A 25271-nucleotide genomic window follows, 5' to 3' on the forward strand; every position below is an offset into this window, starting at 1 on the left:
TCACACACTATGCGGCCCGTACAAAGAGATAACACACAAACAACATGCAGTCCGACAACATGCTTTCAACCTCTTTGGCCGTACAAAGATAACATAAACAACATGCAGTCCGACACCATGCTTTCACACACTAACCGCAGCCAGTACAAAGGTAACACAAAACAACATGCCGGTCAGACATGCTTTCACTCACTATGCAGCCGCAATACAGGTTACACAAACTTGTGATCCAGCACCATGCTTTCCGCAAAACACTATGCGAAGCCATTTTCGAGACGCAAACAACATGCGATCCAGCACCATACTCACCACTAATACGCAGCCTGCCACCAGGGAACACCGCAAACAACATGCGATAAACACCACCGCACACACTAATGGCGATGTACAGGTAACACACAAAACAACATGCAGTCTACACCATACTTTCACACACTATGCAACCCGTACAAGGTTACACCGACAACGATACGGTCAACACCATGCTTTCACCGCACACTATGCGGCCTGTACAAGGTTACACACAAACAACATGCGATCCAGCTTCATCCTTTCACCGCACACTATGCAGCCGTACAAGGTAACCACACAAACAACAATGCGATCAAAATTTGTCACTCACTCACACTGTATGCAGCCTGTACAAAGGGTTACACACAAACAACATCCGATCAACGCCATACTTCACAAACATATGCAGCCCGTACAAACGGAACACCTAAAACAATGCGATCAACACCATCCTTTCCGCGCACTAATGAAAGCCCGTACAAATGTAACACACAAAGCAACATGCGGTCAAAGGAACATACTTTCACTCACGCTATGCGGCCTGTACCGGGTTACACACAAACAACATTACAGTCAACACAATACTTTCCACCACTATGCAGCCATTACCAAAGGTTACCTAAAATTAACATCGGTCTTCTTCGCCTGTACAAGATAACACACAAACAACATGCAGTCAACACCATACTTTCACACACCCCTATGCAGACTGTACAAAGATAACACTACAAACAACATACAGTCAGCACCATACTTTCACAAACACTATGCAGCCCGTACAAAGAGATAACACATAAACAACATGCAGTCCAACACCATACTTTCCACACACACTATGCAGCCTGTACAAAGGTAACACACAAACAACATGCAGTCAAGAACAGCCACTTTCACTCACTATGCAGCCTGGCCACAAGGTTACACACAAACAACGTATTGATCGGCACCACACTTTCCTGGAAACACTGTCGCAGCCTGTACCAAAGGGGAACACTGGAAACAACGTACGATCGGCACCATGCTCCACACACACTATGCAACCTGTGCAAGGTTACACAAAACAACAATACGCAGTCAACACCATGCTTTCCACCGCACTAATGCAGCCTGTACCAAGGTTACACAAACACCATGCGATCAACACCATCACTTCCCTGCGCCCGATACAAGGTAACTTTACGCCAACAACATGCAGTCAAGAACATGCTTCACTCACACTATGCAGCCTGTACAAAGGTTACACAAACAACATCCGATCAGCACCATGCTTTCACAAACTATGCGGCCCGTAAAACAGACCTTCGCCGCCGATCCGCCTGTCTTTCTGTGCAGCCCGTACAAAGGTAACACCAAACAACAATGCGGTCAGAACATACTTTCACTCTGCCACTATGCAGCCTGTTACAAAGGATACCCACACAAACAACATGCGATCAAAGCACCATCCTTTCACGCACTATGCAGCCTGTACGAAGGTAACACACAAACAACGTACGATCGACACCATACTTTCTGAACACTATGCAGCCTGTACAAAGGGAACACACAAACAACGTCGCGATCAAACACCATACTTTCACACACTACCGTATTGTACCAAAGGGTAACACACAAACAACGAAAATGCAGTCTGCCGCCATACTTTCACACTATGCAGCCATATTACAAAGGTTACGCACAAACAACATGCAGTCAACACCACTTTCACCGCACACTATGCGGCCTGTACAAAGGTTACACACAAAACAACATGCAGTCAACGCCATGCTTTCAAACACTATGGCCCATTACCAAAGATAACATAAACAACGTACGGTCAACACCATGCTTTCACCATACTACGCGGCCATTACCAAGGTAACACACAAACAACATGCAGTCAGAACATACTTTCACTCACTGTACAGCCGATTACCAAGGTTACAAACAACGTATTGATCAGCACCATGCTTTCACAAACGCTAATGCAGCCCGTACAAAGGGAACACACAAAAACAACGTACGATCAGCGCAATACTCACCGCATATGCGGCCGTACAAAGGGTTACGCAAACACCATGCGATCAACACCATCCTTTCACACATACTATGCGGCCGTACAAAGGTAACACAAACAACATGCGGTCAAGAACATACTTTCACTCTTTGCTATGCCTGTACAAAGGATACGCACAAACAACATGCGATCCAGCACTTAAATCGCTTTCACGCACTATACCCGCGGCCTGTACGAAGGTAACACCAAACAACATGCGATCGGCACCATACTTTCCACCAGACGCTATGCAGCCTGTTACCGAGGAACACCAAAACAACATGCGATAAACACCATACTTTCCGCACGCACTATGCGGCGTGTTACCAAAGGTAACACGCAAACAACATGCAGTCTGCACCATACTTTCCGCTATGCAACCTGTACAAAGGTTACACACAAAACAATGTACAGTCAACACCATACTTTCACACACTATGCAGCCTGTACAAAGGTAATACTAAACAACAATGCAGTCAACGCCATACTTTCAAACCGCACTATGCCAGCCCGTACAAAGAGATAACCGCAAACAACATGCAGTCAACACCATACTTTCACACATGCTATGGCCATTACAAAGGTAACACGCAAAACAACGTAAGTCAAGAACATACTTTCCACTCACTATGCAGCCGGTTACGAGGTTACACACAAACAACATGTGATCAGCACCATGCTTTCACAAAACACTAATGCGCAGCCGTACAAAGGGAACACGCAAAACAACATGCGATCAACTATCCTTTCACACACTATTGCGGCCCGTGCAAAGTTACGCACAAACACCATGCGATCAAACACCATCCCCGCTTTTACGCGCTAATGCAGCCCGTGCAAAGGTAACCACACAAACAACATGCCGTCAGAACATGCTTTCACTCACGCTATGCAGCCTGTTACCAAAGGTTACGCACAAACAACATGCGATCAAACACCATCCTTTCACCCTTCATGCAATACCAGCGCAGAGGTAACACACAAACAACATCATGATCAGCACCATACTTTCCACCGCACTATGCAGCCTGTACCGAATTAACACACAAACAACGCCAGTCAACACCATACTTTCCGCACATATGCAGCCCGACGCAAAGATAACACACAAAACAACGTGCAGTCAACAAGCATGCTCAAACACACTATGCAGCCCATTACAAAGATAACATAAAACAACATGCAGTCAACACCATGCTCGCACACTATGCAGCCCGATACAAAGGTAACACCTGAACAACATGCGGTCAGAACATGCTTTTCTCCTCGCCGACTCATAAAGGTTACACACAAACAACTGGTCAGCACCATACTTTCACAAACACTATGCAGCCCATTAAAGGGAACCACAAACAACATGCGATCAGCACCATGCTTTCACCACCACGCTGAAAAAGAACCTTCAAACAACCATTGCGATTAACGCCATACTTTCACCACACACTAATACCGGCGTGTACAAAGGGTAACACAAACAACATGCAGTCTACCATGCTTTCACCTGCTATGCAATAACCCGTACAAAGGGTTACACTGAACGCATACAGATCAACCATACTCACACACTATGCAGCCTGGCCACCAAAGGTTACACACAAACAACATGCGATCAACACCATCGTTTCACACACACTATTGCAGCCCGTACAAAGGTAGCTGCACAAACAACATGCGGTCAAAGAACATGCTTTCACTACCGCTATGCAGCCTGTACAAAGGTTACACACAAACAACATCCGATCCGGCACCATGCTTTCACAAACACTATGCAGCCCGTTACCGACGGAACACTACAAACAACGTACGATCAACACCATGCTTTCACCACGCCAGCCCATTAAAGATTAACTTTAAACAGCAATACAGTCCAACACCATATTTTCACCGCACTATGCAGCCCGATAGAATGTACACAAAATTAACATGCAGTCAACACCATGCTTTCACACACACTATGCGGCCGTACAAAGATAACACACAAAACAACATGCAGTCAACACCATGCTTGCTGACGCACTATGCAGCCATTACAAGGTAATGCCACAAACAACGTACGATAAACGCCATACTTTCACCAAACACTTATGCAGCCATATTACAAAGGTTACACACAAACAACGTACCGGTCTACCGCCATGCTCACACACTATGCAACCTGTACAAAGGTTACCGCACAAACAACATTTGATCAACACCATGCTTTCACCAAACCTCTTGCCCATTACCGACGGAACCACACAAACAACAATGCAGTCAAGAACATGCTTTCACTCACGCTAATACGGCCTCAATACCAAGGTTACGCAAACAACATGTGATCAGCACCACTTTCACCACGCTATGCAGCCACCAATACGAAGGTTACGCACAAACAACATGCGATCAACGCCATACTTTCACACACTATCGCAGCCGTACAAGGTAACACCTGGAAACATCGTGCGATCAACACCATCACTTTCCACACTATGCAGCCTGTACGGTAACACACAAACAACATGCAGTCAACACCATACTTTCACACACTATGCAGCCCAGTACAAAGGGTTACGCACAAAGCACCATGCGATCAACGCAAATCGCTTTACACCACACTTTAATGCAGCCCATTACAAAGGTAACACACAAACAACATGCGATCAAGGAACATGCTTTCCTCACACTATGCAGCCTGTACAAAGGGTTACACAAAACAACATCCGATCAGCGCCATACTTTCCTGAAACACTATGCAGCCCGTAGAAACCGGAACACACAAAACAAACATGCGATCAACACCATCCTTTCACCGCACATATGCAGCCCATTACCAAAGGTAACACACAAACAACATGCAGTCAAGAACATACTTTCCTCACTATGCAGCCTATTACCGAGGATGCAAACAATACGATCAACGCCATCCTTTCACACCGCACTAATGCAGCCTGTACGAGGTAACACACAAACAGCTTACATGCGATCAGCACCATGCTTTCACGCTATGCGGCCTGTACAAAGGGAACACGCAAACAACAATGCGATAAACCGCCATGCTTTCAAACGCTAATGCGGCCATTACAAAGGGTAACACACAAACAACATGCGGTCTACACCATACTCGCACACATATGCAACCTGTACAAGGTTACACACAAAACAACATGCAGTCAACCGCCATGCTTTCACGGTATGCAATATATTTCAGGTTACACCTAAAACAACATGCGATCAACACCATGCTTTCAAACACACTATGCGGCCTCTACAAAGGTAACACACAAAACAACATGCCAGTCAAGGAACATACTTTCCTCACACTATGCAGCCTTATTACAAGGTAACGCACAAACAACATCCGATCGGCACCATACTTTCTACCGACACTAATGCAGCCCGATACCGACGAACTGCAAACAACATGCGATCAACCATCCTTTCACAAACTTACTATGCAGCCCGATACAAAGGTAACACGCTGCAAACAACAATGCGATCAAGGAACATGCTTTCACGCACTATGCAGCCGCAACAAAGGTAACACGCAAAACAACGTAGATCAACTCATACTTTCACACACACTAAACAGCCCGTACAGGTTACACACAAACAACATGCGATCAGCACCATACTTTCACTTTCCACACTATGCAGCCCGTACAAACCGGAACACCGCAAACAACGTCTGATCTTTCCTTCGTTTCTTCCTTCGTCCTTCCTCCACCTTCCTTCTTCTTTTATCCATTCCTCCTTTCCCATGTTCCCTTCCTTCCTTCTTCCTTCCATTCTTTCCTTCCTTCTTCCCTTTCTTCTGTCCTTTCCACTCTTTCCTTCTTCCATTTCTTTTCCTTTCCACTATCCTTCCTTCCGTCTTCCATTTCTTTCTTCCAGTCTTTGTCTTTCCTTTCCTTCATTCCTTTCATTCCTTTCTTCCTTCCTTCCACTCTTTCAAGCTTTCTTTATTCCTTTCCTTCCTTCTTCCTTTCATTTCTTTATCTGTCCTTTCCTTCTTTATTTCGTCTTTCATTTCTTCCTCCACTCCACTATTTTCCTATTTCCGTTATTTCTTTCCTTCTTTCCTGTGTCCTTCCTATTTCTTCCTTTTCCATTTCCTTTTCCATTTCTTTCTTCTGTCCATTCCTTCCTATTTTCTTGTCCGTCCTTCCTTCTTCCATTTCATTTCGTTCATTTCTTCCATGCGATCCATTCATCCTTCCATTTCTTATTCTTTCCATTTCTTTCCTCCTAAGTCATTCCTCCTTCACTATCCTGAGATCTTTTCCTTATTTTCCGTTTCCATTTCTTTGTCCTGATCCTTTTTCCACTGTGGGTTATTTCTTCCTTGATCCTTTTCCTTCCTTTTGTGTCTTCTTCTGATCCTTCCTCTGTATTTTCTGATCCATGTGTGTGGGATTTCTTTGTCTGGTCTTCCTTCCTCCATGTTCTTTGTCTGATCCTTTCCTTCCTCACTATTTTGGCCATTCGTGCTTTCTTTGTCCTGATCCTTTCATATTTCCTGTCTGAGATCCATTTCCTTTTTCCACATGTGTCTGATCCTTTTCCTTGCATGTGGGGTCTTCCTGTCTGATCAGTGTCTGTGGGGATTCTGTCTGATCCTTTTCCTCTGTGTCTTCTGGTTGTGTTCTCCTGATCCACTGGGTTCTTTGTCTGGTCTTTTTCCACTGGGGTTATGTCTGATCTTCCTTCCTGTCTGTGTCTTCCTGGGTCTCCTTTCCTTTCAGGTTATCCGTCCTTTCCTCTTTTCATGTGTCGTTTCCCATTTCTTTGTCCGTCTTTCCATCCTTTCCACACATATTCAAAGATATTTTCTGTCTCCATTTCCTTTCCTCCACTAAAGGGATTCTGTCTCTTCTGATCCTTTCCTTTTTCCACATGTATACAGTCCTGTCTGGGGTTATTTCTTGTCTGATCCATTTCCTTCTTCTTCCTTGTCCTGATCCTTTTCCTTGTGTTCCTTGTGGGGCTGGGGCTCTTTGTCCTGATCCTTCATGCCTGTTGATTGTGTCTGATCCATGTGCCTTGTCCTGGGTTTGTCCTTCCATGTCTTCTTCCTGATCAGCCTCCTTGTGGGGCTGTGTCTTCCACTGTCTGTGTGTCTTCTTTGTCTGATCCTTTGTCTTTCTCGTTTCCGGGATCTGATCCTTCCTGGGTTACGTTTCCTTCCTCCTTCTTCCTGTCTTTGTCTTCTGTTTTCCTCCTGATCCACTATTTGTCTACAGTCTTCCACTCAGTGTGTCTTTTTCTTCCTGGGTCCGTTTCTTTCCTCCTTCTTCTGGGTTATCCGATCTTTCCTTCGTTCCTTTCCTTGTGTTCCTCCTGATCCGTTTCTTTCCACTATTTTAAAGGTTGCCTCTTCACAGTCCTTTCCTCCACTATCGTTCCTGTCCGGTCCTTCCTTCCACTATTCCGGGATCCTTTTTCCACCTTCTGTGTCTGATCCTTCCTTGTCTCTTCCTCCATTCCTTCCTTGTGTGGGGTTCTGATCCTTTCCTGTTCCGTGCTGTCTGATCCTCCATGCATTCTGATCCGTGATCCTTGTCTGGGTTATTTCTTTCAGTCCTTCCTGTGTGTCTGATCCTCCATGTGCTGATCCGTATTCGTCTTCCATTTCTTTGCTTCACACACACTATGCAGCCTGTACAAACGGAACACACAAACAACATGCAGTCAACACCATACTTTCACACACACCTATGCAGCCCGTACAAAGGTTACACATAAACAACATGCGATCAGCACCATACTTTCACACACACTATGCAGCCTGTACAAAGGGTAACACATGCAGTCAAAACAACATGCGATCAGCACCATAAACAACATTTCACACACACTATGCATGCAGCCTGTACAAAGGTTACACAAACAACATGCGATCAGCACCATACTTTCACACTCACACTATGCAGCCTGTACAAGGTAACACACAAACAACATGCGATCAGCACCATACTTTCACACACTATGCAGCCCGTACAAACGGAACACTCAAACAACATGCGATCAACACCATACTTTCACACACACTATGCAGCCTGTACAAAGGTTACACACAAACAACATCCGATCAGCACCATACTTTCCTGAAAACACTATGCAGCCCGTACAAACGGAACACACAAACAACATGCAGTCAACACCATACTTTCACACACACTATGCAGCCCGTACAAAGATAACACACAAACAACATGCAGTCAACACGATACTTTTACACTACTATGCAGCCCGTACAAACGGAACACACAAACAACATGCAGTCAACACCATGCTTTCACACACACTATGCAGCATGTACAAGGTTACCACAAAACAACATGCGATCAGCACCATACTTTCACACACACTATGCAGCCTGTACAAAGGTAACACACAAACAACATGCGATCAGCACCATACTTTCACACACACTATGCAGCCTGTACAAAGGTAACACACAAACAACATGCGATCAGCACCATACTTTCACACACTATGCAGCCTGTACAAAGGTAACACACAAACAACATGCGATAAACACCATACTTTCACACACACTATGCAGCATGTACGAAGGTAACACACAAACAACATGCAGTCTACACCATACTTTCACTCACACTATTCAACCTGTACAAAGGTTACACACAAACAACATGCAGTCAACACCATACTTTCACACACAGTATGCAGCCTGTACAAAGGTTACACACAAACAACATGCGATCAACACCATACTTTCAAACACACTATGCAGCCTCTACAAAGGTAACACACAAACAACATGCAGTCAAGAACATACTTTCACTCACACTATGCAGCCTGTACAAAGGTTACACACAAACAACATCCGATCAGCACCATACTTTCACAAACACTATGCAGCCCGTACAAACGGAACACACAAACAACATGCGATCAACACCATCCTTTCACAAACACTATGCAGCCCATTACAAAGGTAACACACAAAACAACATGCAGTCAAGAACATGCTTTCACTCACACTATGCAGCCTGTACAAAGGTTGCACACAAACAACATGCAGTCAACACCATACTTTCACACACACTATGCAGCCTGTACAAACGGAACACACAAACAACATGCAGTCAACACCATACTTTCACACACACTATGCAGCCTGTAGAAAGGTTACACATAAACAACATGCGATCAGCACCATACTTTCACACACACTATGCAGCCTGTACAAAGGTAACACACAAACAACATGCGATCAGCACCATACTTTCACACACACTATGCAGCCCGTACAAAGGTTACACACAAACAACATGCGATCAGCACCATACTTTCACAAACACTATGCAGCCCGTACAAACGGAACACACAAACAACATGCAGTCAACACCATACTTTCACACACACTATGCAGCATGTACAAAGGTTACACACAAACAACATGCGATCAGCACCATACTTTCACACACTATGCAGCCTGTACAAAGGTAACACACAAACAACATGCGATCAGCACCATACTTTCACACACTATGCAGCCCGTACAAAGGTAACACACAAACAACATGCAGTCAACACCATACTTTCACACACACTATGCAGCCCGTACAAACATAACACACAAACAACATGCAGTCAACACGATACTTTCACAAACACTATGCAGCCCGTACAAACGGAACACACAAACAACATGCAGTCAACAGCATACTTTCACACACACTATGCAGCATGTACAAGGTTACACACAAACAACATGCGATCAGCACCATACTTTCACACACACTATGCAGCCTGTACAAAGGTAACACACAAACAACATGCGATCAGCACCATACTTTCACTCACACTATGCAGCCCGTACAAAGGTAACACACAAACAACATGCAGTCAACACCATACTTTCACACACACTATGCAGCCTGTACAAAGATAACACATAAACAACATGCAGTCAACACCATACTTTCAAACACACTATGCAGCCTGTACAAAGGTAACACACAAACAACATGCAGTCAGAACATACTTTCACTCACACTTTGCAGCCTGTACAAAGGTTACACACAAACAACATGCGATCAACACCATACTTTCACTCACACTTTGCAGCCTGTACAAAGGTAACACACAAACAACATGCGATAAACACCATACTTTCACACACACTATGCAGCATGTACGAAGGTAAAACACAAACAACATGCAGTCTACACCATACTTTCACTCACACTATTCAACCTGTACAAAGGTTACACACAAACAACATGCAGTCAACACCATACTTTCACACACACTATGCAGCCTGTACAAAGGTTACACACAAACAACATGCGATCAACACCATACTTTCAAACACACTATGCAGCCTGTACAAAGGTAACACACAAACAACATGCAGTCAAGAACATACTTTCACTCACACTATGCAGCCTGTACAAAGGTTACACACAAACAACATCCGATCAGCACCATACTTTCACAAACACTATGCAGCCCGTACAAACGGAACACACAAACAACATGCGATCAACACCATCCTTTCACACACACTGTGCAGCCCGTACAAAGGTAACACACAAACAACATGCAGTCAAGAACATACTTTCACTCACACTATGCAGCCTGTACAAAGGTTGCACACAAACAACATGCAGTCAACACCATACTTTCACACACACTATGCAGCCTGTACAAACGGAACACACAAACAACATGCAGTCAACACCATACTTTCACACACACTATGCAGCCCGTACAAAGGTTACACATAAACAACATGCGATCAGCACCATACTTTCACACACACTATGCAGCCTGTACAAAGGTAACACACAAACAACATGCGATCAGCACCATACTTTCACACACACTATGCAGCCCGTACAAAGGTTACACACAAACAACATGCGATCAGCACCATACTTTCACTCACACTATGCAGCCTGTACAAAGGTAACACACAAACAACATGCGATCAGCACCATACTTTCACACACACTATGCAGCCCGTACAAACGGAACACTCAAACAACATGCGATCAACACCATACTTTCACACACACTATGCAGCCTGTACAAAGGTTACACACAAACAACATCCGATCAGCACCATACTTTCACAAACACTATGCAGCCCGTACAAACGGAACACACAAACAACATGCAGTCAACACCATACTTTCACACACACTATGCAGCATGTACAAAGGTTACACACAAACAACATGCGATCAGCACCATACTTTCACACACACTATGCAGCCTGTACAAAGGTAACACACAAACAACATGCGATCAGCACCATACTTTCACACACTATGCAGCCCGTACAAAGGTAACACACAAACAACATGCGATCAGCACCATACTTTCACACACACTATGCAGCCCGTACAAAGATAACACACAAACAACATGCAGTCAACACCATACTTTCACACACTATGCAGCCCGTACAAACGGAACACACAAACAACATGCAGTCAACACCATACTTTCACACACACTATGCAGCATGTACAAAGGTTACACACAAACAACATGCGATCAGCACCATACTTTCACACACACTATGCAGCCTGTACAAAGGTAACACACAAACAACATGCGATCAGCACCATACTTTCACACACTATGCAGCCCGTACAAAGGTAACACACAAACAACATGCGATCAGCACCATACTTTCACACACACTATGCAGCCCGTACAAAGATAACACACAAACAACATGCAGTCAACACCATACTTTCACACACACTATGCAGCCCGTACAAACGGAACACACAAACAACATGCAGTCAACACCATACTTTCACACACACTATGCAGCATGTACAAAGGTTACACACAAACAACATGCGATCAGCACCATACTTTCACACACTATGCAGCCTGTACAAAGGTAACACACAAACAACATGCGATCAGCACCATACTTTCACTCACACTATGCAGCCTGTACAAAGGTAACACACAAACAACATGCAGTCAACACCATACTTTCACAAACACTATGCAGCCCGTACAAAGATAACACACAAACAACATGCAGTCAACACCATACTTTCACACACACTATGCAGCCTGTACAAAGATAACACATAAACAACATGCAGTCAACACCATACTTTCAAACACACTATGCAGCCCGTACAAAGGTAACACACAAACAACATGCAGTCAGAACATACTTTCACTCACACTTTGCAGCCTGTACAAAGGTTACACACAAACAACATGCGATCAACACCATACTTTCACTCACACTATGCAGCCCGTACAAAGGGAACACACAAACAACATGCGATCAGCACCATTCTTTCACACAGACTATGCAGCCCGTACAAACGGAACACACAAACAACATGCGATAAACAACATACTTTCAAACACACTATGCAGCCCGTACAAAGGTTACACACAAGCAACATGCGATCAGCACCATACTTTCACAGACACTATGCAGCCTGTACAAAGGTAACACACAAACAACATGCAATAAACACCATACTTTCACTCACACTATGCAGCCTGTGCAAAGGTTACACACAAACAACATCCGATCAACACCATACTTTCACTCACACTATGCAGCCCGTACAAAGGCTACACACAAACAACATGCGATCAGCACCATACTTTCACACACACTATGCAGCCCGTACAAAGGTAACACACAAACAACATGCGATCAACACCATACTTTCACACACTATGCAGCCCGTACATAGGTAACACACAAACAACATGCAGTCAACACCATACTTTCACTCACACTATGCAGCCCGTACAAAGGTTACACACAAACAACATGCGATCAGCACCATACTTTCACAAACACTATGCAGCCCGTACAAAGGGAACACACAAACAACATGCGATCAGCACCATACTTTCACACACACTATGCAGCCCGTACAAAGGTAACACACAAACAACATGCAATAAACACCATACTTTCACTCACACTTGGCAGCCCGTACAAAGGTTACACACAAACAACATGCGATCAACACCATACTTTCACACACTATGCAGCCCGTACAAAGGTAACACACAAACAACATGTAGTATGTAGATCAAGTAATATGCAACTGAAACAATAATAAAAATATGACACCCTGACAGTACTTACAGAGAATATTCGACCTTTGACACTTTAAATGTGTTCTCAAATTTAGACAATTGAATTACACACACGCTATTACTTGTATTGCAATGGTTCCGTAATTTGAGCTGTAGTAGTAATGGAATGGCCTCTAATTTCACCCTTATTGATGCGAAATTCACAAAATTTGAAATGTCGTACAACTAAGTGCATGTTTATTTTCAAGTGCTGTACTCGAGAGTTTGTGTACTGTCACGTGTTGCACAGCTGTGGTCCTTATCTGTGGTGTAGGTATCGTGCTATTGTACTACATGTAATATTGACGAGTTGTATATCTCTTCCATCCCACCAGTGTTTATTCCAAGCTGTAGGTTTTCAGCAACCCATGCTTGTCGTAAGAGGCGACTAACGGGATCGGGTGGCCGTCAATGACTTGGTTTGACACATGTTATCGCGTCCCAATTGCGTTAGATCGATACTTATGCTGTTGATCACTGGATGCTCTCGTACAATCGCCATGTAGCTGGACGGCTGAGTACGGCGTTAAACAACAACATCAAACTGTAGTGATGGTGAGGTTCTGTTATATCATCTATGGAGATTGGCGTACAAGTATACTAGCACACGTTGTAATAGCCCAGCGTTGGCTTTACTTGCATCCATCCATTTGGTTTATAAAACCTTATTCGTTCAAGAGAGCGGCAGTCGTCAGGATGTGGCTGTTCAACGTGTTGCCGGCAACCCTAAGGATGTCCTCCGTCACGACACACACAGTCTGGCCAGGCTTCAGTTTGGGAAGGATCTGTTAGACGACTACTGCAAGAAATATAGGATGGCTGTAGCACAGGGCGGGTCTGGGTGCAGAAAGGATCAGCACCCTCACTGTCTGGCTAATGGATCAGTGGTGCTAGGCAGCTGCCGCGTCAAGCGAGCTGTGTGTGTGTAAGTAATTACTTATTAACAAGTGTCCGGCGTGTGTGTGTGTGTGTAATACAAACATGCGCTTCATTACAATGTTATATTCATACAATTACTTAGAAATGTGCGTCAAGCGAGCAATGTGTTTGCAAGTAATAATACATTGCAATGTTATTTTCATGTCATTACATACAAATGCAGGTCGAGCGAGTAGTGTATGTGTCATTTTACATCTGCTTCATTACAATGATATCTTCACACAATTACTTACAAATGTCCGTCAACCGAGCTGTGTGTTTGTTGGTATTACACATTGCAATGTTAGTTTCATGTCATTACTTACAAATGTCCTTCAACCAATTATTGTTAAATTCTCAAACTTTAAAGACAAACAAAGAGTCGTAAAATCTTTCAGACAAATTCTCAAAGGTGACAAACAACATCGTGTGTCTGAAGATCTCACTGAGAGGGTACGGTGGGTGAGATCTCACTGAGAGGGTACGGTGGGTGAGATCTCAACTATTCCCAGTGATGGAGAAGGCCAGAAGTGAAGGAAAGTTTTCATTTCTCAGTTATGATAAACTTATCATTGAGGGTCAGTGTATGCCTACGATGATTCCAGTGGAGAGATCAAGCAAGTCGATCAGAGAGAACTGTGAGAGACGAGATCCCCATGCAGCCAAGTCATCGACACGCCCTGACAGCCAGTCTACATCGACACGCCCTGACGTCATCAAGCGTGTGACGAGCCAAGCTGCGCCTAGTATACCTCTTTTGAAAGTGCGCAAATATGTTTATAGCAATAGCGATAGACAACATTTCATTGATGTGTATACTTCTGACAAAGTGATGGGGATGATTTCAGAATTCATGGAATATCTAGATGGTGATATCAACCGTGCTGTCGGCAAACTGTCATATATTGTCGCTGCTACAGGGACACAACTCACATCGACCGTTTTTAATGTTCGACCGACTCTTACACAACCACCCTGGTTTGATAACGATTTTCAACAACTAACAGCAATGAGATATATATGTCTTCACAAACTAAGGAATATCAACTGTGACGATAATCGAAGGGATTACAAAGAATCAAAACGAGCCTTTAAAAAGCGTTGCACACTCAAGAAAATCGAATTTGATAAGAAAGAAGCAGACGAGATCGCCGATGCAGCAATTCATGGAAATTGCAAGGAATTTTGGAAAAGGATAAAACAAGCATTTGCAAAAGTAATGATTCATGGATTCAAGCTTAGGACTGGCAGAGTCACTTTAAGAAATTATTGAATCCTACAGTAACTGAAACGAACTCTGACTTTGATGAACATGTTAAAACCTTTCTTGAACACCATTCGTACCATGACTGTGATGGGTCAGCTAACCAGGACATCTATGTCGATGAGGAAATTTCTGAAGTAGGAATCAAAAATGCAATTTCTAACCTGAACAATGGGAAGACACCTGTTGTAGATTGGGTACCACCGGAACTTCCTAAACTATCAGCGGAATTTCTAATTCCATGTCTGAAGTTGTTATCTAATAAGATCCTAGATGAGGGTATATCCCCATCACACTGGGATATTGGAATTACCTTGTCTTTATTTAAGTCCGGAGATAAGACGGAGCCATCAAATTACAGAGGAATTTCACTACTAAATATTATGGTCTTTACAATAATAATCGAGTCACGACTTAGAAAATGGATTGAACTTAATGAAATAATATCAGAAAGTCAAGCAGTATATTTCGTCCCCAATATTCTGCTACAGATCATTTAATTACCCTGCAGGCATTGCGTTCCAAATTTTTGGGTAAAACTAAAGGGCATTTCTACTGCGGATTCATTGACTTTAAAAAAGCATTTGACTTTGTGAACAGGGATAAATTATTATATGTATTAATGCAACGTGGATGTCATGGAAAGTTACTGATCTTACTTAAAAGTATGTACGCATCAGTGAAGGCCTGTGTTAAAGTTGGTAATTCAAGAACAGTAGCGTTTGTTACCTCCCGTGGAGTAAGACAAGGATGTATCCTCAGTCCCATACTTTTTATTAATGCATTTGCCACTGAAGTGTATATGTCTTGTAACAGTGTTCGTTACCAAGGATATACAATTTCTGCTGTTTGCCGACGACATCGTTCTTTTTGCTACTAGTGCCATTGGTCTTCAACAACAACTTATGCTCCTGGAGCCTTTTTGTTTATATTTGGGATTGGAGTTGAATTTAAGAAAGTCACATATCGTTTTTCGAAATGTGGAATTCTGGCAAAATTGGAGAAATGGGTCTTCGATAATCAGCCTATAGAGGTTGTAACTTACTATAAATATCTTAGTATCGTGTTTTCATCAAGATTAATATAGACAAAGGCGTGTGAAACTCTTGGAAAACAAGCAAACAAAGCCTGCCATTCAGTGTTAAGAATCTTTAAGAAAAAGCAGGTAATTACATACTCTACGGCACAGATTATTTTTGATAGGAAGATAGCACGATACTTCTCTACGGAGCTGAGATTTGGGGACACAAATATTCAAATTCAATTGAAAGGATTCAAATGATGTATTTTAAAAGATTTCTCAAAATTGGAAACTTTGATTCTAAAAAGGCTTTCCTCTGTGAACCTGGACGTTATCCAATGTATGTCTTCAGTCAGATCAAAGTAATTAAGTTTTGGTTTAAACTTCTACACATGAATCAACAACGTTATCCCATACAGTGTTATAAGATGCTTAAAACTTTGACGATATGGACAAAATTAATTGAGTGTCAAGTGTGAGATCTATTTTATTCAAAAACGGATTTTCACACGTATGGTTAAACCAAGGTGTTGGCGATGTGCAGCTATTCATCCTAACCTTCGAACAACGCATCAATGACATAGCCTACCAGACTTGGCATAATGATATTGCAGCTCACCGTTTCTCAGCCACTATTCACAATGTAAATATGACCTTCACTTGGCACCGTACATCACTGAATTGAAACACAAATACTTAATACATGCGTGCTGCAAATTATATATACCGTAAATGTAGTGCTACACTGGTTAAGCAAATGAGTGTGTCATGAATAGATTGAATAGATGTTACGACTTGAATGAATCGGCTAGGTGAGACCACTATTCAACTGCGGTATTTACCAAACTGTTTAAGCAAGACTCAGTAATTGCATACCTGACCATATCTCTTCTTATTGTTTTTTGTGTAACTGCTGTATTTACCCATTTCCGTACATTCCGACTCCAGGAAATATTACATATCTGTGAACTGCGATAAGTCATGTATAACCTATACAGCAGCCTTTAGTCAACACTGTGCGATTATGGACTTTCAAGTAACACCCTGTATCCATTTTTCAATAGAAAGGTAAGGAAAATGGGTCGCACGCTATGGCAAGCGCAGGCTTTCTGAAATTCGGCTGCATTCAGCGTTATATATAATTCAGGGTGACATGATTACCTCGTCATTGTGCACATCATATCAACCGTCCTTTGTTTTTCATTTATATTATGCAAAATAGCATGACCCCATTCGATGAAACAATGGTTCATTTACCTTTCTGACCTGTGACGTACGTCATGCATACATTTCCATATTAATCAGTCCTCATGCATAGTAATCTCCCTGATCCACCTGATCTAAATGATCCCCCTAAGCCCTCTGATCTGATGCCCCAGTCGCAGTATGTGTCGACCCGTTCTATACTACTAATATAAGACAACAATAGAAAAGGCAAATTGTTGATTTGCTGAAGGCAAAATTAAAGATTTGGACTGAAAGAAAGAAACAATTGGAAAAGAAGAGCAAATTTATCAAACAAAATAAACTCTTTAGAAAAAATGAGAAGCATTTTTACAGGCAACTGAAAACAGAGGGTGGTGACGAACATGATAAACGGCCTCCCATGGACGCCAATGAAAGTTTCTGGAAACAGTTGTGGTCTGTACCCGGCGACTGTAACCTTGAGGCACCATAGGTCAATGAATACGATCATGCAATGCATAAGAAAATAACTAGGTCATTTGTCTGTTACATCTCACCAGATTGTCTGGAAAAGGTTATCAAACAGTCCATATCTAATACAGCTCCTGGGCCTGAGGGTATTGGAAACCGGTATTGGAAACGGTTCCCCTGTGCCCAAACAACAATACTTCACTGTTTCAGGTCTCTCATAGACACAGGGGATGTCCCTCCTTGGTTCTGCAAAGGTGGCATAATACTCCTTCCCCCCAAAAGGAGACTTGACTGACCTCAAAAACTCCCGCCCTATCGCATGTTTGAATGCACAATATATAATATTCACAGGGTGTTTGACAAACATCTTGTCAACTTACTGCTCTTCAAATGATATAATTTACAGAGAGCAGAAGGAGGCAAGAAAGGGATGAGTGGAGTGCAAGGATCAACTTCTTGTACAAAAATGATTTTTGAAGAGGCTTAAATATATCACCGCAACCTCTCCAAGTGCTGCATTGACTACAAATAACCCCTACGAATCAGATTTACTTGTCTTTAATGAGCTGCTGGTCGACTCAACTTGAGATGTACTCGCAATGGCAGGTACATACTTTGGAATCTATTCCAATCAGAAGGGGAATATTCTAGCGAGGTTCCTTTGCATTCTTTGCTTGTCTGTAAAACCTTTCTGCTGATTAGGGACCATCCTGGACCCCCTCAGCACAGACCTCCAACACAATCCTGGACCCACCATCCCCCAGCACATCTCCAACACCACCGTGGACCCCCTCGGCACAGGTCTCCAACACCGCTTACTCATCTCCTTTACATGGAGGAAATCGAGTCCCTTGCCAAAGGAGCTACTAATTTGCAAAAAGCAAGTTCTCTCCGGTACTTTTCTAATGATATTAGTATGACATTTGGACTGAACAAATGCAACACTCTTCATTTGGAACGTGGCAAGGTAATTAATGATGGATCAGTCAAGTTACAAAGGGGATGAGTTATTGACCATATTGTGGAAGATCAAGCCTACACCTATCTTGGAATGTAAGTTCGAGGAAAGTTTCAAATTTTACTGAGCTAGTCCTTTTCTATTCCTTTGGACTAGTCGATTGGACAAAACAAGATATCCAGAGTCTTGACCGCCTGACCAGAAGAATCATGTCTGATAACAGGTCTCACCACCCTCGTTCCTCCCTTAATCGTCATAGAATTTTGTCAATCAATTCTGAAGGTCGGGGTTTGATTAATGTGGAGGTCCTTCATTATAGAATTTTATAAATTAATGAACTTTTGCAAAGATTCATATATCGGATGATACTCTGATGATGCATGTCAAAACGCATGATAAAAGCAAGGAATTCCGTGCCAAGGCTGTTGGAAAGAATCTGAAATTTGAGGTTGATTTTGCTAATGGTGATGTACTCTTTGACGGTACAGCAATGGGAGTAAACCAGGTGAAGTCCTTCACCAAGTCTCCCCGATTTCTTCATTTGCGGAGAAACTTTCTGAGAAACCATTGCATCGTGTTTGCATGCAGTGTGTGGAACAGAACAATAATCCAACCGACTCGTTCGCCTGCACAAACAGTACATCTTAAAACACATGACGGCATGCTTCTACCACAGTCTCCGCCATGCCTGTGGTTTTAACTCCGAGGTCCATCTATGGAACGACCCTGAACATGTCCAGGGCGTCATGGAAAATGATGCTCTTAAACTTCTTTGGAATAGGCCCATATGGAGTCACAGAAGAATTCCTGCCTTGCAAGAAACCTGATCTTTTTATAAAGCCAATGAATTTATTTATGTTATTGAATTTTCTATCCCTTTTGACGGCATTGTGATTGGCAAGATTCAGGGAATGCATTCAGTGTAATGTAACAAACCTACTACATCAGTGTAATGTAACAAACCTACTACATCAGTGTAATGTAACCAGCCTACTACATCAGTGTAATGTAACCAGCCTACTACATCAGTGTAATGTAACAAACCTACTACATCAGTGTAATGTAACCAACCTACTTCATCACTGTAATATAACAAACCTACTACATCAGTGTAATGTAACCAGCCTACTACATCAGTGTACAGCGAACTTTACCCACAAGGCTTCTCCACTGCCCCCGTAGAGGGCATAGGCCATGGTAGTAATAATTCATAGCTCATCTGGTTTCTGATCATGGTGATTACAGTTCATGGTGATTATAGTTCATGGAGGAAACAGGCAATGTTGTTACAGGTTATGGTGATTATAGTTCATGGAGGAACCAGGTAATGTTGTAACAGGTTATGGTGATTATAGTTCATGGAGGAAACAGGCAATGTTGTTATAGGTTATGGTGATTATAGTTCATGGAGGAAACAGGCAATGTTGTTACAGGTTATGGTAATTATAGTTCATGGAGGAACCAGGCAATGTTGTTATAGGTTATGGTGATTATAGTTCATGGAGGAAACAGGCAATGTTGTTACAGGTTATGGTGATTATAGTTCATGGAGGAAACAGGCAATGTTGTTATAGGTTATGGTGATTATAGTTCATGGAGGAAACAGGCAATGTTGTTACTGGTTATGGTGATTATAGTTCATGGAGGAAACAGGCAATGTTGTTACAAGTTATGGTGATTATAGTAGGGAGGAGGAACCAGGCAATGTTGTTACAAGTTATGGTGATTATAGTTCATGGAGGAAACAGGCAATGTTGTTACAAGTTATGGTGATTATAGTAGGGAGGAGGAACCAGGCAATGTTGTTACAAGTTATGGTGATTATAGTTCATGGAGGAAACAGGCAATGTTGTTACAAGTTATGGTGATTATAGTTCATGGAGGAACCAGGCAATGTTGTTACAAGTTATGGTGATTATAGTTCATGGAGGAACCAGGCAATGTTGCTACAAGTTATGGTAATTATAGTTCATGGAGGAAACAGGCAATGTTGTTACAGGTTATGGTGGGTACAGTTCATGGAGGAACCAGGCAATGTTGTTATAGATTATGGTGGGTACAGTTCATGGAGGAACCAGGCAATGTTGTTATTGATTATGGTGGGTACAGTTCATGGAGGAAACAGGCAATGTTGTTATAGGTTATGGTGGGTACAGTTCATGGAGGAACCAGGCAATGTTGTTATAGGTTATGGTGGGTACAGTTCATGGAGGAAACAGGCAATGTTGTTACCGGTTATGGTGGGTACAGTTCATGGAGGAAACAGGCAATGTTGTTATAGGTTATGGTGATTATAGTTCATGCAGGAAACAGGCAATGTTGTTATAGGTTATGGTGATTATAGTTCATGGAGGAAACAGGCAATGTTGTTACAAGTTATGGTGATTATAGTTCATGGAGGAAACAGGCAATGTTGTTACAGGTTATGGTGGGTACAGTTCATGGAGGAAACAGGCAATGTTGTTATAGGTTATGGTGATTATAGTTCATGGAGGAAACAGGCAATGTTGTTATAGGTTATGGTGATTATAGTTCATGGAGGAAACAGGCAATGTTGTTACAAGTTATGGTGATTATAGTTCATGGAGGAAACAGGCAATGTTGTTACAGGTTATGGTGATTATAGTTCACGGAGGAACCAGGCAATGTTGTTACAAGTTATGGTGATTATAGTTCATGGAGGAAACAGGCAATGTTGTTACAGGTTATGGTGATTATAGTTCATGGAGGAAACAGGCAATGTTGTTACAGGTTATGGCGATTAAAGTTCATGGAGGAAACAGGCAATGTTGTTACATGTTATGGTGGGTACAGTTCATGGAGGAAACAGGCAATGTTGTTACAGGTTATGGTGATTATAGTTCATGGAGGAACCAGGCAATGTTGTTATAGGTTATGGTGGGTACAGTTCATGGAGGAAACAGGCAATGTTGTTACAGGTTATGGTGGGTACAGTTCATGGAGGAAACAGGCAATGTTGTTACAGGTTATGGTGATTATAGTTCATGGAGGAAACAGGCAATGTTGTTACAGGTTATGGTGGGTACAGTTCATGGAGGAAACAGGCAATGTTGTTACAGGTTATGGTGGGTACAGTTCATGGAGGAAACAGGCAATGTTGTTACAGGTTATGGTGGGTACAGTTCATGGATGTAATATGTAACGTTAAAGATCATGGAGGTCACAGGTCAGATTGGTTACAAATACAAATACACTAGTGATACCAATAGTATGCCTTCCGGTTCTTGCCTTTTATCGCGCATACAGAGTGGCCAAGACTTAACAATACTGCCATAAAGACCAGTTTAGGTGTGACAAACAGGTTTAAGTTACGACAATGACAATCATCCTAATAGTGATGTCTACTTCTGGGTAGCTGTCGTGAGCTATGTTTACTGTGTTGATTAATCTCGATCAATCCACAAAGGAAGACAGTTTCAATCATTTATGTACACGAAAGTATGCAATGTTGTTTTGTAATTATGCATTTGTTAAATCTAATTCCAATCCAATTTTCAGGGAGAATGTACTTGAAGACTTTGGCTGGCTCTCCTGTGCCCTTCAGTAAAGCTATCCGTTGAGTGCTTGTCTACCTGTTATCACCGGCCACCCAGCACCACCATACTCTATGGAATCGTCTGCCTGTTATCGCCGGCCACCCAGCAATACCGGACTCTGTGCAATCGTCTACCTCTTGTCACTGGTCACCCAGCAACACCAGACTTTCTACAATCGTCGTCCTGTTGTCCCTTGGACACTAAGGTGCGGGCATGGTCCCTGTCATTCATGTGTAATCGGACACTACAAGCATATGGTTAAGACAACAGTAGGTGACGAGTGGTCATATGTGTCCTACGTTTAGGTCATCTGGACAGATATTAGCATGGAAGTTGATAGTTTCTTCTCTGATGTGATCAGTAGCATGTATTGGTGTATCGCCAGTATTGATGACCACTCAGAAACACTGCCCATACGGACAAAAGCGTAAATAGGTACGTGGCTGGACAACTTGCATAGGGTTATAGACACACTGATTTCTGCATTGATACACATTCTGTCGGCTCTTGTTGATACACATATACACAGAAGTAGCTGTAGCTGCAGGGAGTTACATAACGAAACCGGTAAAACACCTCTCAAGAAAATGGGATAAAACAAGCCACTGTGTGTATATTAAGAATGATGTTATCATTGCTTCGGAATGTCTCTGAGAGTTAATTCCATATAAGATAGACATACATCATCATTACAACATCTTTTCAAGACCATGTTTCGCATTATGTCCATTCTTCCAGTTGCTACTCGCCTTTGGAATCTAGTACCAGATGATTGTAAGGATAGAAATAATAATAGTGGAGCTATGGAACATTTCAAAATCGTAGAGATTTTTACTGTCACTTTGCCCACAGTGGTTTCGGAATTAAATGTAGTCATCTTTATAGTCACACAGTTGAAAGACATGTTTCGAATGCTGAACCAACGACTAATCCCCTACTCACAGTCATCTTACACGAAGGGATATGAAACAAGTAACGGGAAATTAGCCACAAGATATCTTATAGGTATGTTTGTCCATGAATTCATCGGATAATACATGCTATAGTCCCATATGTTGACTGTAGTGCTGGTAACACAGACGTCCCTTTCACAAAACACAACGTAAATAGTTTGTCATTTATCATGAAAACTACACTTTTGTAGAAACGCACGAGCACCAGTATAAAATACGGTCAACTGACACTGTTAGTGATATCTCTGTTAAAGACACACATTGTGAAAGTGCTAACATTATCAGTAGCGGAGCGAGAATGAGCCATTGGAATGTCGGCGATGGGAGCTTGGAACAAGCAACCTGCCAGAAGGTTCGGCTGTACAATGTAGACCATCAACACCAGAGCATTCTCCATCTTCGCAACCAGATGCTCCCAGTGACGTCATCAACAGCGTTGGACATCGTATCAGCACACACACATTGATTAGACGTGTGCATGCTGTCGGGCTCTTTGAACAATTCTGGGCATGGCATTAATCTGCCAGCATCAAATGAATTGTGAAGAGTTGGGTACGATATCTGAGGTGTTAGAGCAACACGTACACAATGTAACACACAATAAAAACTCCGGTTAAAATATTCCCGTGTTTCCGCGAAGAATAATCCCAAAGCGCCAGATTTATTGTCACGTGTGTGTGTCAATCTATATTTCTTGTATTTTTCCTGCATGACCTGCATTCAACTGAGCATATATGAACCAGCTAGGCCTGTATACAGTCACCTGCAATTTGAATAAAATATTTCAAAACTAAAGCACAGTTACTGCTCCATTGCTCTATATGAAGAGTGTGTTCAGTAACAGGTACTCTATTCAGATATTACACAACACCGGAAAGTTATCAGGTTTCAAAGAGGTTCAACTGGGTGTACAATGCAACATTGCCAGGGCAATTACATAAATGGATCACTGAAATTCAGCAACGACATTAGAAGTTGGTGAGCACTTCTGTCATCCACATGATGAAAAACAAAGAGAGAAACGCATAGTGTATTTTCACGAATTTAATCTGCTAACTGTAAAGTGAGATAACACATGTCATTCAGGATCGGTTGGAGCCAAAGTTCACAGTATGTGAGATCTAACGTCCGTTAACATGTATAGTTGCCCTCAATATAAATGGGGCCACCATGAGCCCCAAAACCTGCTCTTCGCTGTTTCGGCACGGACTAAATACGTCCATTCAACTGGATGCAATCCCTGCGACAGTTGATTTAACGTCGCACGTTGACGTTCACGTACGCTTCGGCTGAGGTCATCCCACAAATGATCGATAGGGTTGAGAACGATTAGGGAGGCCATTGAAACAATGTAATGTTCTCATTCTGAAGATATCAAATAGTGACATGTTCTGTGTGAGGCCTGGCATTATCAGGCTGGAACAACATCCTCTGCTGGTCAATTACAGTTAAATTGCCCAGAAGGGAGGACAAAGTTATCCTGCATGAAGGATATAGCTCCCCAAATCATGACACCTCCACTAC

The 25271-nt window shown here is 42.5% G+C and overlaps 2 protein-coding genes and 1 long non-coding RNA gene across 3 annotated transcripts; 1 reads left to right on the forward strand and 2 right to left on the reverse strand.

Annotated features, from left to right (window-relative positions):
- Window positions 1-5951: 5951 nt before the first annotated feature.
- Window positions 5952-6787, reverse strand: LOC124286944 (U1 small nuclear ribonucleoprotein 70 kDa-like). Its single transcript, XM_046723403.1, has 2 exons — window positions 6571-6787; window positions 5952-6208 (listed from the first exon to the last, which is right to left on the reverse strand). Exons 1-2 carry the CDS (start codon window positions 6785-6787, stop codon window positions 5952-5954), a joined length of 474 nt encoding a protein of 157 aa, XP_046579359.1.
- Window positions 6788-7220: 433 nt separating this feature from the next.
- LOC124286954 (zinc finger CCCH domain-containing protein 13-like) lies at window positions 7221-7846 on the reverse strand. The gene is made up of 2 exons (XM_046723415.1): window positions 7677-7846; window positions 7221-7539 (listed from the first exon to the last, which is right to left on the reverse strand). Exons 1-2 carry the CDS (start codon window positions 7844-7846, stop codon window positions 7221-7223), a joined length of 489 nt encoding a protein of 162 aa, XP_046579371.1.
- Window positions 7847-14261: 6415 nt separating this feature from the next.
- Window positions 14262-24542, forward strand: LOC124286909. Its single transcript, XR_006901147.1, has 2 exons — window positions 14262-14345; window positions 22757-24542. It is a non-coding gene; the product is annotated as an uncharacterized LOC124286909 (long non-coding RNA).
- The last annotated feature ends 729 nt before the right edge of the window (window positions 24543-25271 follow it).

The sequence above is a fragment of the Haliotis rubra genome, unplaced genomic scaffold (genome assembly GCF_003918875.1).
Source record: "Haliotis rubra isolate DU_JTF1 unplaced genomic scaffold, ASM391887v1 Scf1103, whole genome shotgun sequence".
Classification (NCBI taxonomy): Eukaryota; Metazoa; Mollusca; class Gastropoda; order Lepetellida; family Haliotidae; genus Haliotis; species Haliotis rubra.

Coding starts and splice junctions, on each gene's coding strand:
- LOC124286944 (XM_046723403.1), bottom strand. CDS start 6,787: ATGGCCAAAATAGTGAGGAAGGAAAGGATCAGACAAAGAACATGGAGG. Junction 6,209..6,570: donor AAGGAAAAGATCTCAGGATA/GTGAAGGAGGAA, acceptor AATGAAGGAAAG/GAAAGACAAAGACTGGAAGA.
- LOC124286954 (XM_046723415.1), bottom strand. CDS start 7,846: ATGCATGGAGGATCAGACAGCACGGAACAGGAAAGGATCAGAACCCCA. Junction 7,540..7,676: donor GAGGAAAGGACTGTGAAGAG/GCAACCTTTAAA, acceptor GGAAGACTGTAG/ACAAATAGTGGATCAGGAGG.